The 16,771-nt window shown below is 38.4% G+C and overlaps 1 protein-coding gene across 14 annotated transcripts in view; it reads left to right on the forward strand.

Moving 5' to 3' along the window:
* The window catches only part of DAB1 (DAB adaptor protein 1), a 585,647-nt gene that overhangs the window by 556,580 nt on the left and 12,296 nt on the right, over nt 1–16,771 (forward strand). For 10 of the 14 annotated variants that reach the window (XM_075616022.1, XM_075616019.1, XM_075616017.1 and 7 more), the window contains 2 exons: nt 4,992–5,045; nt 13,914–13,976. In XM_075616022.1, the coding sequence (XP_075472137.1) occupies nt 4,992–5,045; nt 13,914–13,976 (117 nt within the window). The remainder of the gene's footprint in view (nt 1–4,991; nt 5,046–13,913; nt 13,977–16,771) is intronic. The other 4 variants (XM_075616023.1, XM_075616026.1, XM_075616027.1 and 1 more) reach the window with 1 other exon arrangement.

The raw sequence follows: 16,771 nt of genomic DNA on the forward strand, positions 1-16,771 counted from the left end.
CCCACTTTATTGGATTGTGCGCCAGTTCCTCGTTCTACGAGGTGGCATTCATCTCAGAGATTGGAGTAAAAAGCAATAAGACTGATCACTAAAGGGCTTCTTCTACAAATCCAAAGCAGCCAATTCCACAGCAAGCGACCAAATACTCCTGATTGGCTGCTTGGAAACTTATGTGCAAGAAATGTAGGTGATTTTTCTATGACACGACATGACTGGAGGATAGAACACTTCTCTTGGCTCCTACAGCAAAACAGCACATTCATAGTTACATAGTCACATAGTAGATGAGGTTGAAAAAAGACGTAGGTCCATCAAGTTCAACCTATGCTAAATTTAGACCACAGATACTGTATCCTATATCTAAACTTACTTATTGATCAAGAGGAAGGCAAACAAAAAAACCCAGTGTCATATCATCCAATGATATCTCATAAGGGGAAAAATAAATTCCTTCTCGACTCCAAGAATTGGCAATCAGATGACTCCCTGGATAAACATCCTTCCCATGTATACTTATTTGGTATATCCCTGTATACCTTTCCTTTCTAAAAAATATGTCCAACCTTGTTTTGAACAAATGTATTGTATCTGCCATCACAGTCTCCATGAGTAGTGAATTCCACATTTTATCTGCCCTCACTGTAAAGAACCCTTTCCTTTGTTGCTGGTGAAATCTCCTTTCCTCCAACCTTAAGGGATGCCCCTGTGTCCTTTGTACTGCCCGTGGGATGAATAGTTCATTTTAAAGCTCCTTGTACTGTCTACAAATATATTTGTATATAGTTATCATATCCCCTCTTAGATGCCTCTTTTCTAATGTATATAAATGTAATTTAGCTAGCCTCTCCTCATAAGTTAGCTTGTCCATCCCCTTTATTAATTTAGTGGCTCTTCTCTGCACTCTCTCTAGTTCCATAATGTCTTTTCTAAGGAGTAGTACCCACAATTGTACTCCATATTCAAGATGTGGTCTTACTAATGCTTTGTAAAGGGGCATAATTATGTTTACTTCCTTTCCATCCATTGCCCGTTTAATGCAAGATAATATTTTATTTGCATTTGCAGCTACTGCATTACTTTGGGCACTATTGCTAAGCCTGCTGTCTACAAGCACCCCTAAACCCTTCTCCATCAAGGATTCCCCCAATTTATACCCATTTAATTTGTAAGTCGTCTGTTTATTCTTGCTTCCCAAATGCATAACCTTGCATTTATCTGTATTAAATCTCATCTGCCATTTACCTGCCCAAGTTTCCAGTCTCTCCAAGTCCTTCTGGAGAGAAATTACATTCTGCTCTGATTCTACTGCCTTAACAATTTAATATCATCAGCAAAGATGGAGACTTTGCTCTCAATGCCAAACTCAAGGTCATTAATAAACAAGTTAAAAAGCAGGGGTCCCAGTACCGATCACTCAGGTACTCCACTCACGACCTTAGCCCAACCTGAAAAAGTTCAATTTATGACAACCCTCTGTTGTCTATCCTTCAACCAGTTTTCAATCCAGGTGCATATATTATTACTGAGTCCAATTTGTTTTTATTTTGTACACCAACCTCTTGTGTGGAACCGTATCAAAAGCCTTTGCAAAATCTAAGTAGACCACATCAACTGCATAACCCTTGTCTAAATCCCTACTTACCTCCTCAGAGAAACAAATAAGGTTAGTTTGGCATGATCTATCCTTCATAAATCCATGCTGACTATTACTAATGATGTTGTTTTCCATTAGGTATTCCTGAATATTATCCCGTATTAAATATTCAAGTAGTTTCTCCACTATTGAACATGTACACAAAAAGAAGAGAAGAGCTGGTTTAACAAAAACTAGTGAACACCAGAAATAAATAATCAACAGAAAGTCCTGTCTGAATCACTCAATGTTGGGAAGCAGTGTAAGATACAGCTAAAAACAATACTCACACGGCCATGTGTGAGCACACATAAAGTATTGGTTTCTTTCTTGGGGTCCTTGACCCAATGTTCTCCTCCGTCAGCTAAATGACACACTCTAAACGTTAGTCTTGCTGCACAGACTTCCTCGCGATCGCACCCTCCCGACAGGAACAGCAGACAGCGATGGAATATACAGTATGTTTAAAGCACGTATTTATTAACAAACAGAATAATAAGAGAACTCACATATACACTGTAGGTCCTCATGCCACGGCTGCAGGACTCTTCCGACACAACGCAGTGCCTCTTTGCTCCTGCGTCCGGTACAATCGCTGGAACGCAGATGGCACGCAACGCATTTACCTTAATGGCCTGCTCAGGCTATGGGTTGAGTTTGTCCACACCTCTTTTGTATAACATTAGCACTAACACCCGTTAGTTAACGGTAGACCGTATTAGCTTTAAGACAGCACTTAATGCCTTGTTAGTGAGCTACTAAGATCCCCATTAGCACTTACCGAGACATTAACGTCTCGTTCAGTCATTAATGGACGTCTGAGGATCTACCCCATTATGCCTATTCTTCAAGACTGTTGAAGATATTGTGTTAACTCCCAGGAAGTCAGTTCGGTCGCATTATTTGAACCCATTGACTGTCAGAGAAACCAGCAAAAGACACTCGGGAAGCAAAATGGTTATTGATATTAAGTGCACAATATACCTCGCACTACTTTTATGCATAACCATGTGATGAAGTTCTAACCCCTGCAACATAAACATAGCACATTGAGATCCAGGAACGTTCAGCAACAGCTGGTATAATGCTAATGAAACTCATCTTGCTAGAGAAATGTAAACATTTTACTTTGTAGTTATTCACTTTTAATATTAATTTCTAAAACAAACCAATAAAGTGTTGCAGGTCCGTTTTCACTGGAGGTCTCAGCAACGAGTTTGTGAACCTCATTACGAAATGCCATAACCTTGCGGACAATATAAATTAGACTTCCTTGACCTCTGTAACCTATTCTGCACGTAGTGGAATCCTTGCCTTTAAAAAAAAAAAATGTATAAGAGGTTACATGCATGTGATGAATCATTTTACAAATTATAACTCTTGTATGACAGTCCATGAACCTGTATGATAGGTTTTTCTCCATTTTTTTCAGCTGCAGTTATAATAAAAAAAGTCTTATTATTAGAACAAAAATCACCTCATATTTGAGTGTGACAAGCACACAAACTCTATCATTTTAATTAAAGCACTTGTCATCTAAAAATGTTTGTTGCAAATTAACATTTATTTTTGGGCAATATTACATTTAATGCTGATTTTTCTCTTCTGTAAAAAAAAACGTATTCTTTTTTGAGCCAGCATCATGATTGTCACATCTGCAGACAATTTGAGTCTGCACCTGTCAAACACATCTCTGATATGTATAATAATTCTAGTAATCTGGGACTAGCTGCGTTAGTATCTACATTTTACAAAAACTGAAGGGGCAATGTTCATTATCTTTGAAAATTTTACTCTTAAGAAATTTTCAAAAGTAATGTAATTGTTCATCGAGTTGTACTGTATGTTAACAAGCTTGGTGATACCAATTCTCAAGTAAAAATGTGGCCTATATTGCAAAACATTTGAGTGTTTGATCTTTTGCTGCCAGGTGGCATGAGATTGACATTAAAATACTGACTGCTTAATAAACGTGCACTAGAAGAAATGAGGAGGATTTAAGGAAAGTAAATACATGGTGGTGAAAGATAATCCTACTGGTCATATTGTACAGTATATAGCATGAAAATCTGTTATATTAATAGCAGTTACATAATAACTTTATTTCATAAAGCACTTTTCTCCCAATGGGATTCACAAGTACAGCATAGCGTGCAGTACGCAGCACATAGGGTTGTTACAGACACAGCCCCTGCCCAGATGAGCTTACAAGCTAAGATTTTGGTGCCTGAGGCACAGGGAGATAAAGTGACGTGTCCAAGGTCAAAGGAGCTGACACCGGGAATCGAACCAAGTTCCTCAGCGATGTTGTTTACAGATTCGATGTACTCACTGAGCCAGTGTGCGTGTGCGTGTATACATAGATATATATATATATGCATACAGCTGAACCCCACTATAACGTGGTGCTCCTCAGGGTCCACATAATGAGGCCGTATTAATGCCGGGATCGAGCATGTTGATGCAGGTGGCCGGGGAAACATGGTAGGTGATGTCCACGTTATAAGCAATTCGCGCTTTAGCAGATCGCGCTATAACGGGGTTGAGCTGTACATGCATGTATATATATATATATATATACTCATTTATTCTGCACTATCGCAACTGGACTAACACGGCTATTTTCTGCTTTATATATATATATATATATATATATATATATATATATATCCTACGAGATAAATATAAGTATTTCTTAAGCCATCCCATTACATTTAAAAGACATACATGTTGTTGGTGATAGTTACCTATTGAAAATCCCAGTGATATTAACTGCTGCTTTAAGGCTTTTGCCCCAATTATGTAAGTGGAGATTGTTAGTTTCTAATGATTCTGTTATCCAGTCAGACCATTACCGTTGTAGACACATAGATATTACTGTGTCCCTTTATTCTCTGTTTCCACGCTCCTGGGTCACATTGTGGCTATCCTGAGCTTTTTCTTATGGTGCAGTTTTTTAGCAAACTGGAATAGTTTTCAATCTTTTCTTCACTGTTCGTTTGTAAACTTGGTAACAAGAAACTTGAGAAGTTTTGGTTTCCATCAGCTGATACTATTTGTGTATTGAGCAGGACCTTCCCTGCCCTTGTACAGGAAAGTGCCTGTCTCTTCTTTCTTACTTGGTCCTCTGATAGGCATCTGGCATATTTAAGATTCCAACAATCAGAACGAAGAACGAACAAGTACTGTATTCAGCATATGGGCTAAATAAGAAAACGTAGTTAATTGTTGCAAAAGAAAGAGTAACATTTCCTCTTTATGTAAATTCAGATTTTTACATAATTTTCATACTCATTGCTCATTGTCATTATTACATATCTTTCATTTCATTTTTCATCATCATTCTTTACTGTTACAGAATGGAGAGGGAGACTTAATACTTTTTGATGAAAATCCTTCTAATGTCATCAAGGTAAGGTTGGCTTAGTGTAAAGGACGGGAGATGACCAAATTAAAAATATGAATGGGTTATACAGCCAGTATAAAATCCATAATTATGGGGTCCTGAAATCACAGTCAATCTTTGTTAATCGGTATGACTTAATGTTAATTCTTAAGTATGTACTGCAACTATATTTCAACAGTAAAGAAATATTTATACAACACAGGTGGTGGGGTGACAAAAAGATTTATGCATAAAAATTAAAATTTTCTGCACATTTCTAATTAAGTGTGTAATCATTTACAAATAAGATTGTAGAAATGTTAAGTTTTGTATGTATTCATCTCTACATATGCATATACATTTCCATTTATTTCCCAAACATTAACCATTTATATTGTAAATAAAATAAACGGGTATGAAAATGATATTGTACGAGTGAATTTACAGTATGGGATGCATTTCTGTAGTTAGGGATGTGTAAAACATTTGTGAAAATTTAAAGTGAATATTGTAAATTTTTTGACTGCGACATTTTCATGAAAATGTCAATATTTACTAAATAAGCATCACAATCCCACGGAATGATTGAAACTAATCTGAAAAGACAGTGGTGAAAGTAGATATTTACTTTTACTTTTTGCCCAGGCATTTAAAACATCTGAGGTGGGAACTTGGGTGTCTCGAGGTACTCTCCTCTCGCTCCCCTCTCCCCCCCCCCGTAGGTCCATGCTAGAATGCGCACCGGCGTGGCGCGTGATGTCATGCCTGTCGTCCAAGCGATCTGTGGCCTGTGATCCACAGCGACGGAGAGGTGTGCCGGGGGCGTGTCGATGACGTCACTTGAGCGACTCACCCTCATTGGCTGAACCGATCACGTGACACGGCCGTCGCGAGACAAAATCAAAAAAATTTGTTGCGCGAAAAGTCGGCCACGCCATCACTCACGGGCACGTGTGCTGTGCGCATAGATTGAATGTGTTTGATCGCGCTGCTCGCGCAGTCGCTCTAAGCATGGATGCAGCCTTACACTCTCCCCTCTCTTTCTTCCCCCCCCTTACACTCGCCCTTCTTTCCCCCCCCCTCCCCTTAAGTCTCCCCTCTCTCTCCCCCACACACACACAGACACTCACCTTGGGAAAGTCTAGTGCCGACAGGAGGAGGGAGAGGATTGCAGTGACTGCTGGGTTGGTGATTCTGGGGAGCCGGGGAGGACGGCATTTAAATATGGCCACAGCCAAACGTCCTAGAGCGTCAAGTATATACCTGTTTTCATAGGCTAAAAAAAATACTTGTTTTAATAAAGTTTTACATTTTTCACTTAAAAAAATGTCTTTTTCATGTCAGAATGTTTATCACAGAGACATTGTAACCTGTTGTTACTGTAATTAACGGCTTGAATTTGCAGTTTGGAGAAAAAGCAGGTTTCTTTTTCCCCCAGCCCATTTAACAAAATACTTTATGTAAGACGCCTCTCATTGGTTAACAAGCACATAGCTGTTATATACTGCAACATTTTCTTAAATATTGTCCATTTATTACCTTTTCATGTGATAGAATCTGTGCTTGTGACAAGTTGTGGTCAATTGTGATTAATCGCAGTTGAATACTGTACATCTAACCATCGGTACAGGTCATGTGTGGCTTGTCTGAGGTCTAGATCCTACCTGCCCTGCAGCCTGTAATAAAAGGTTACAGATGTGTGAGTCATTCACTGACAAATAAGAATTAGGCCTCACTACACTTTTTGATTAGTGAAAAAGGAAAATTACCGTCAGTGGGAGGCTATTCAGTCTAAATGATTACATAATCTTAGTTCTAGTATTACCTCTACTTTTGAAAAAAATAAATCACCACAGACATTTGCAAAAACATTGAGTTTGTTTGTTCTATTCTTCACAGTTTTTCAATTTCTTATCCCATGTAGTGAAGCCCATTCATCTCCAAGCTCCAGCAAGTTGTACAGTTTGTAGTGCCACAATCAGTGTGTCCACATGCAGTATCACCTACTGTAGTTGTTACATTATTGCACGAAGCCAGGTAGCTGGATCTTCTGCTTAATGTGGTAACAATTGCCATGGGATTTACAAGCAATGAAGAATCAATGCATGTTGCACACAGCGTGATCAAAATGATAGTCTCTGATATCTTTGTATTATTATTACTAGACGAGATAATGGGATTCCACTTTTTTTCCCCCAATATGTTGTTTGTTTTTAGTAAAGATAATGTATGGGCTTTGAACGTCTAGGAAACTGAATCTATGGGGGTGAATTTACAGTGCTTTAATGCATTATTTTGCATTGGTATTTCCCACGTGTAAATATTTGTGTTCAGTGGGCAAAATCAATACACGTTGGTCAGATTTCATCCAAAAAGATTTTCACCTTCTTGGGAAAAACCATTATACTTTTCTTGGTAATAATGTTACTACCATAACTACTGTTACCTATTAAACATGTACTGTACTTCATAAGAATGCATAAAAACGTTATAGAGTCACATGTTTATGAGTTGATCACAGCATATACAACTCATCTTTGACAGGCAGTAAAAGGTCTTGCTTTGGAGCACCAATCCTAAATACTAAACATATTCTTGTTATTACCCAGAATCATAGGCTGCAGTAGAAGCAGTGTTTGCTAAGTGATAATGGGGAAAGACGGGGGTGAAGACCTGCCTGAGACATGTGAATGTGCTCAGATGTTGTATTTTTATTTATTAAACTGACAAATTTGTGGAATAGTCTTGTACTAAATTATATTTACAAAATCCTCAGAGTACCAGGGTATTAATGAATGCATCAGAATGCAGCCCCAATATTTTGGGTCGTAGTTCAAGAAGTAATATACCCAGCAACTGGCGACTTTCTGAGCAACTTTAGTAAGGGTGGAGAGATATGGAACATGATTCGTCTGAGAATATGGGCCATATACTATGAGATCTCTTTAAAGTCACCTCAGTAACTGAGGGACTTTTAACTCAATTTTCTCATATCTATCATTATTCCTGGTAACTTCCTTTATATGGCACATCATTTGCAAATAACAATTATCTACCTGGACAACATGTATTTTTGTATATGTGTGTGTAGAACTGAATGCCACGTTAATTATGATTGATTTAAGTCATAATTTATAATGAAGTCTGTTCAATCCAATTTGTGTGGCACACCAGTCTAACAAACAATGTGCTAGGAAGGCATAGGTGTCTCATTGATATTTTAATAGGCCCTGCAATTATAAAATTTACTTGTGAAACTCAGAATTCAACAGCTGCTAAGAAGAGCTGCTGTTTTATTATTCGTGATAAGCATGTGTTATGTCTGAATGTATCAAACTTTGATTTCATTCTGCTTGTCCTTTGTCAGTTCTATAGTAAAATTACACAAAAGTTGAGGGGGAAAAAAGGTTTTGCTTTTTTGGACTTCTTCCCAGTTTTCAAATCCCTGGTTTAGCCTGACATTATGAATGGTTAGTGTTTTAAGCATCCTTAAGCAGTACATTGTAACTATACAATAGTGTTTAAAATGAGGTCAAGTGCACTCTGAATTATTCATTCACAAAGTATTTCTCTTTGTAAAAAAGTATAATATCAAGCACAGGCAAAGCAGTATATTTTAAACAATGGGTAACTACAATAATTTACACTGACTGCAGTTATTTAATGGCCTGAAGTTTGTGGATTTCAGCTGAGATATTACCATATAATATGGCATTTGACACCTTTTTCTAATTTATTTTATGTTCCAAAATGTGGCAGATCTGCCTGTATAGGATTTGCACAGATGCACTGATTCCAGAAGAATACAGCCAACATGTTGGGAAACCAGTTACTGTATTGTATGTTTACAAGTAAAATTGGTTTAAGACCATTATATAGCAGTTTGTATTCACTATATTTCACCTATTTTGAGATTTGATTACATTGGTAAATATACCGATTCATTTAGTGATTGACGCAAAGTTGCATCAGTGAGCAGCTCTTTGTTACAAAATGCGTATAAAAGGTTTCATTTCATTTTACTGCATTTTAACAAACTTTAGTTGCTTCCATAAACTTTTAACAGAGTCATTCTTCTTTTATATTTACAATCAAATGTTTGAGTGCTATAATGGACAGAATTTTATTTTGTACTATGGAGAAGAAGGGTCGGTCTCCGTGTTGGTCCTTTCTTCCATGTATTAAAATAACAAATCAGGGAGAGGGAGGAGGGGGTATGATACCTGTTATAAGACCAAGAAGTAGTTGATATGTTACAAGCTTTAAAACCTCTCCGGTCCTTCATCGGGTATGGCAGAAATATAGAAACAGAGAATACTTTATACAGTTGTGTAAGAGGGATGTCTGGTTGCAATGGATGTTGCGAGAAAGTGGGGCATTAAGATAAGGTGCATGCTGGCACGCAGGTGTGAAAATTAACAGTGGAGGCATGAAAGGCTTTATTCTATTGAAATGTAAAAGCAGCTTGGACAATCAGGAGACAAATGGGTGGGAGTGGGATAAGACAGTGTATGGGCATAATATATTAATCTATATATACATGTATATACACACACACACACACACACACACGCACTCGCACATATATACAGATAAACATATAAACATATACAAACACATAAAGATGATAATACATATATAAGAACATGTACTAGTAGTACATACTTATAAACACATACATTTACAGAAGAACATAAACATTCTAGATAGATAGATAGATAGATAGATAGATAGATAGATAGATAGATAGATAGATAGATAGAACAATTACACATACACATACAAAAGATACATACACGCAATTAATTATAGGCACACATGAAACATTGTGCATAATATGCACACATAAGTGCCCCAGGACCTAGACGGTACACTAAATCTGTATACATGTGGCATATATAAAAATAATATATATATACATACCCTCAGTAAAAGCAAATACACGTGTAACCGCACATACGTAAAGAATAAACATGTACACCCACACATAAAAGAAAGCGTACATAAATGTGTATTTTTGCTTACATACACCATATAGTGTATGCGGGAGACGCCATCATAATCTGCTGCAAAAACATAGCATTGTTTTACTTTTCCCTGGATAAAATTCCAGCAACTCAGTGCTCATCAATACCAGCTTAATAGATCTCCCACATTTCCCTACCATATCTCTCTGAAAAGAGTTTTTATATGTTGGCCAGTATGATTACAGCCTCTATTTACTATGCTATGATGCTGCATCCCAGCGCTGGAGAAGAGATTTCCATGAACAGAACAGACAAGGGGACTTTGCAGCATATTGAGTAAGGGCCTAAAATAATTGCACCAGGAACTGACGTACTGTATTTCAACTGGGGAAAAAAAACAGAGTTGTCCACCAAGGATACTGTATGTATGTATGTCTTTATTTGTATAGCGCCATAAAATGTACATAGCGCTTCACAGTAGTAATACATGTCATATAAATAACAAATATAAATAACACATCATGGGAATAAGTGCTTCAGACATACTGTAAAAGTAACATTAAGGAAGGAGTCCCTGCTCCGAGGAGCTTACAATCTAATTGGTAGGTAGGGAGAACGTACAGAGACAGTAGGAGGGAATACTAGTAAGTGCGTCTTCAGGAGGCCAAGCTTTGTGTCATGTGTCCATGATTATCCAGTGCTACTCATATGCTTCTTTAAGCAGATGTGTCTTAAGGTGGGTCTTAAAGGTGGATAGCGAGGGGGCTAGTCGGGTATTAAGGGGAAGAGCATTCCAGAGGTGTGGGGCAGAAAGTGAGAAAGGTTTAAGGCGGGAGAGAGCTTTAGATACAAAGGGGGTAGAAAGAAGACATCCTTGAGAAGAACGCAAGAGTCGTGATGGTGCATAGCGAGAAATTAGGGCTAAGATGTAATGAGGGGCAGAAGAATGTAAAGCTTTAAAAGTGAGCAGTAGAATTGAGTGTGAGATACGCGATTTAATCGGAAGCCAGGAGAGGGATTTCAGCAGGGGAGACGCTGAGACAGATTTAGGAAAGAGTAGAGTGATTCTGGCAGCAGTGTTTAGGATAGATTGTAGGGGAGACAGGTGAGAGGTAGGAAGGCCGGACAGCAGGAGGTTGCAGTAATCGAGACGTGAGAGAATGAGGGCCTGAGTCAGAGTTTTAGCAGTTGAGTAACAGAGGAAAGGGCGTATCTTTGTGATATTGCGGAGGAAAAAGCGACAAGTTTTAGAAACGTTTTGAATATGAGAGGAGAATGAGAGAGAGGAATCAAGTGTGACCCCTAGGCAGTGTGCTTGGGCTACTGGGTGAATGATCGTATTTCCAATAGCAATGTGGAAGGATGTAGTAGGGCCAGGTTTGGGAGGTAGTATAAGGAGCTCTGTTTTTGCCATGTTAAGTTTCAGTCGGCGGATGGCCATCCAGGATGATATTCCAGAGAGGCATTCAGAAACTTTGGTCTGTATAGCAGGTGTAAGGTCAGGGGTTGAAAGGTAAATTTGTGTGTCGTCAGCATAGAGGTGATATTTAAACCCAAAAGATGTGATTAGGTCACCTAGAGAGAGTGTGTAGAGAGAAAAGAGAAGGGGTCCCAGGACAGAGCCCTGGGGTACCCCCACAGAGAGATCAATAGAGGAGGAGGAGGTGTTAGCAAAAGAGACACTGAAGGTACGATGGGAGATGTAAGAGGAGATCCAGGATAAAGCTTTGTTCCGAATACCAAGAGTATGGAGAATGTGAAGGAGAAGAGGGTGGTCCACGGTGTCGAATGCTGCAGAGAGGTCGAGTAATATGAGCAGAGTGTAATGACCTCTGTCTTTGGCAGCGTGGAGGTCGTCAGTTATTTTAGTGAGGGCTGTTTCAGTAGAGTGAGCAGTGCGGAAGCCAGATTGTAGAGGGTCTAGTACAGAATAGGTGTTGAGAAAGTGTAGCAATCGAGAGAATACAAGACGTTCAAGGAGTTTGGAGGCAAAAGGCAGGAGGGAGACAGGTCGATAGTTAGAAGGACAGGTAGGGTCAAGCTTGCTGTTTTTGAGTAATGGTATAACGGTTGCATGCTTGAAGGATGAAGGAAAGGTACCAGAGTAGAGGGAAGAGTTAAAGATCTGTGTGAGCATAGGGATTATAGAAGGAGCAAGAGGTTTTAGGAGATGGGAGGGAATGGGATCAAGAGGGCAAGTGGTAGAGGGAGAAGAGGAGATCAGCAGTGATACATCCTCCTCCGATACTGCCAAAAGGATAGGTAGGTTTATTGATAAATCCTACCAACATGTCGGTACCATGCATTGGTGGATTTATTAATAAACTTACCTACCGTATACTTTTGGCAGTAACCTTGGTGGGCAACTCTGTTTTTTTTTTACAGTTTATATATTTACCGTCTGATCAATGTGGTGAGTTGTTGCACCCTTTATTATTTTATATATGTGTGTGTGTGTGTGTGTGTGTGTGTGTGTGTGTGTGTGTGTGTGTGTGTGTGTGTGTGTATATATATATATGTGTGTATATATATATAAATATATATATATATATATATATATATATATATATATATATATATATATATATGTGTTTTTAAGTGTGCATGTGTATTTTTCTTTACATACTGTTTTTGCACGTCTACTCTTGGACAATAGTACTTCCTGGATTCTTGCACTATATTTTAAGGTCACCAAAATTTGGACAAAATGAAACATAATCTTATATGCTATAGATCGCAGTTGAAAACCTATGCCCAGCCAAGAGTTGTATCGATGTGTGTTTATAATGTGTATGCACGTTCTGTTATATTCTTATATGCTTAGCAAGATTTGGTCATTTATTTGGGTCTTTTATGAAGGAGGTTAAAGTCATGAACCACAAATATTGTTTGCTTTGCTGCTATTTATGAATCTTGATATCTGAATACAAGATGCAGTGTCACTTATTAAAATATACTGTTATAGTAATAGTGAAGGCGTTCAGCCATGTAACGCCACCCGTGTAATTCATATGGGTACATTCATGATTATAAAACCTTTCAAATGAATGGTTGTTTTGACTCGTTCTGTTGTAAATACATACACGAGTCCACCCCTGTTTAATGGCACATTACATACATTAAACAGTGAATCCCATGGTAGTAGTCCCTGAGATTTTGCATTTATAATTTTTTTCCAAAATTGAAAACTACAAGTTGATTTAAAAAAAATGTTAATAAAAAAATTAAACCAAAGGAAATTCACATAAAAAAAATGATTTATTCTGTTTTTGAACAGAGTAAGTGTGACTGCACCTATAAAATACTTACAGGATTTATTCGGTATTTGCGTCACTTTATGAAGTAACATGCATTAAATCTAAAGCAGATATGTTCCACTAGCATCCATGATATAAATCAGGGATGGCCAATTCCAGTCTTCAAGCAGTGTCCTTAAAACCTGACCTGTTGGTAGAGTTGCCAGGTGGCTTCTCCAAAAATGCTGGACACAATGGTGAAAGGTGCAACACACTTGAGACACACACACATACCTCTCTCCACTCAATGCTGTTTCCTCCTCTCCTTGGCCCCACCCCTAGGCTCCTGGCACCTCTCCTGATTGGCTGCATTACCCAGCAACAGCCAATCCGGATGAAGGAAGCTGCCCAGCCTTCTAGCGACAGCCCTGCTTGGGGAAATCCCGCAGCCCCCCAAGCTGATCAGGTCACTATGTCACATACATGTCCATTATTACCTCTCATTTATTACTGGACAGAGTGTCCAAATACAGGACAATCTGGTTCAATACCGGATACCTGGCACCCCTGCCTGCTGGTGGCCCTTGAAGATTGGAGTTGGCCACCCCTGATGTAAATCATAAAAAATAGACCTCAGTTTGTAAGAAATCAGTAATGTGTTTTTTTCCCCCTTACTTTTTGTTTTTTCTTAGGCTGTTACTCAATTAGCGCTTTTTGGAGATATGTCCACTCCTCCTGACGTTACGTCTCCCTCTGTAAGTGCACATGGGTAAAAGACTCAATATTACCTTTTAACCTTACTCTGATAGGGGGTTATGTCTCAACACTGGCTTTGTATTTCACTATAATATATTGTTCATACTGCGTTTGAAAGAGTGGTTAAATGAAGGAATAAGGGAGGTGGTACACTTTATACCTATTACAACAAGATGTGCACATTTCTTTACCTTGGGCCAATATTTTTCTCAATTTAGTCTGCAGCAAAAACCTTTTCAAGGTCTGAGGCAACAAAAATAACTCTGGCTAACAAGTCACAATAATTGATTAACAAGTTTCATGCAGCCACAACAGCGAAACAATGTATGATTTACATGTAGACACACATTTCTGTAGTTTGATGTATAGCCTCTATAAAGCCGGTCTCTTGTGTCACGAATCTAAACAGCTATGTTGTTTAAGGAGGAATAGGGAATGTATTCAAACACAAATAAAATCCAATTAATTTCAGTGTGCAGGTATTTGTCAACAGAGATTGTTCCCAATATGGAATCTATTTGAGGAAACCGTCTTATCTTTTTAGAAGATCCTCAGATATGGGGTCAATTCCAAATATCTATCAATTAAAGTACAAGATGTGCCAGAAATACATAAAAAAGAATTTAGTACAGATATGCGTATTATTAGCTTTAATCATATATATACAGATATATTAGCTTTAATCATATATATATAACAGCATGAGTGTAAAAAGGACCCTAGTCAATATTAGCTTTATGTGGCCACTTGGGAGGAAGACGCCTGTGGCCCTTTAAAGAGGAATAATGGGGGAACCATATTTTGTCTGTACAGTATGGTGTAAAAAGGAGTTGCATAAAGCATGGGTTCTTAACTCCAGTCCTCAAGACCTCTCCAACAGGTCAGTTTTTCAGGCTATCCCTGCTTCAGCACAGGTGGCTCAATCAGTGGCTCAGTCAAAGACTGAGCCACTGATTGAGCCACCTGTGCTGAAGCTGGGATATCCTTAAAACCTGACGTGTTGGGAACGTCTTGAGGACTGGCGTTGAGAACCTCTGGCATAAGATGTGCATTCCAAAGCCATCAACTCAACCAGTAATGTGAACGGCTTCTGAGTACACGATGCAATGAGAGTTTGAGTTCAGGAAACCATAAAGCTAAACTGACCCCCTGCTCTCAAGAAGTTACATTTAAGCTTGAGATTAGTAGTAGACAATTTCTGCTATTTCCAGACCCCAGTGTATCCCCGATGGACCTTCAGCCAGTATAAAATTACATATAGCAACTTTTAATCTCATTTAGATTTCTATGCACTGACAATTGCCATGCTTTAAAAGTTGTGCCTCTGTTTTCAATTTAATATAGCATTTTGGCATATGTGAGCCTTGGGGATAGATTAGGGCCACAACCAGCTGTCTGATTAGCTAAGGCTGTTAACCACTATTGCAAACGGAAACTAAAGTGTATACCATTGCTGCTCAGGCACTGACATTAAACGCCAGACACAACAACCAGTTCAAGGGCACAAAGTGGCATCGTCCCATTGCAGATTGTTTGTGTCAAGAAAATCTGTATACTGTATTTTAAGGCATTTTCCAACAACCTCTAAGAAACCGTTTTAAATTCAGTAAAATCTGGTCTCGGGTCTCTCAGGAGGATGTCCATATGTCTGTATAGAGCCATTATATTTGGTGTTGTATAAACCTGAATAAAATAGTACACAAGAGGAATCTCATGCCCTTCTCTGGCCATCTGTCCCTCAACGGTGTCTTAATCACTAACACCTGCCATGTGTAGTGTTCTTTGCACGAAAAATGATTGTTTCTGTCCTTTTTGTCACATATCAGAACATCTTAAATCCCATGTGACTGAATGGGTTAGAATATATCTGTATGAATGTTATGGTCTTTCTGCAGTACAACGTAAAACATCTTATAACTAGAGATGTACAAAATGTTCTTAACATTGTGCAAACCATGAGAAATTAACCCTTGGTCTTGTGCAAAAAACAATTGCAAGCATTCTTTTGTTTTGGAACATTCTTGTCAATGATGCAGACCCTGAAATAGGACCTTTGCAGGAAAGAGAGTGTGTTTTGGGGGGTATATATAGTTTACAAAAGGGACACTTTCTCCCCCCCCCACCCCCAACAAAGCTCTATTTCAGAGAGTGGATCTTTCAGCAAACACAAATGGGACCATTTTGCACATCTCTAACACTTATAACACTGGAATGCTTCAGATAGGCCAGTATTTTTTTTCTAGATTTTTATATGTCCATTTATAAATTAATTCCTAGGATGCATTAAAAAAAAAATGTTGTATAATATAATTTGGCACCTTGTACTTTTTGGCATGTAGAGTTCCAGGAAGCCCGTCTTACTTCCTCTTATCTCGCCTCAAGGCCTTTAAACACCAGCATTTCGATCTGTTATCTCCATTAAAACGTAATAATACCAATTAATTAAAAACATTTTCGAAATATGTATGTGTCCAGTTCTGAGAACTCTTAAGATCCTAGTAGTTCAATGTTGCAGTCGCCATTTAGGTTAATTGTAGGTTGTGATACATTGTAAGGGATCGACATGAGAATTCTTTATAGGTAAAATTATAGTGTACAGAGCATTCAAACCCTCACCGGTCTCTCTTTGTATGTTAAAAGTTACCACAACCTACAACAGATCTGAGATCCCGGCAGGAGACCAAATAAATGCTAGATGGCTTCTAACACTTTGATTTGCAATGAATGTCAGACCTCACCCGAAACAAAAGATTTACAAAGCAAACCAGCACAAGACGTTGTCTGTGGGGTATAT

Source organism: Ascaphus truei, chromosome 10, assembly GCF_040206685.1.
Source record: "Ascaphus truei isolate aAscTru1 chromosome 10, aAscTru1.hap1, whole genome shotgun sequence".
Classification (NCBI taxonomy): domain Eukaryota; kingdom Metazoa; phylum Chordata; class Amphibia; order Anura; family Ascaphidae; genus Ascaphus; species Ascaphus truei.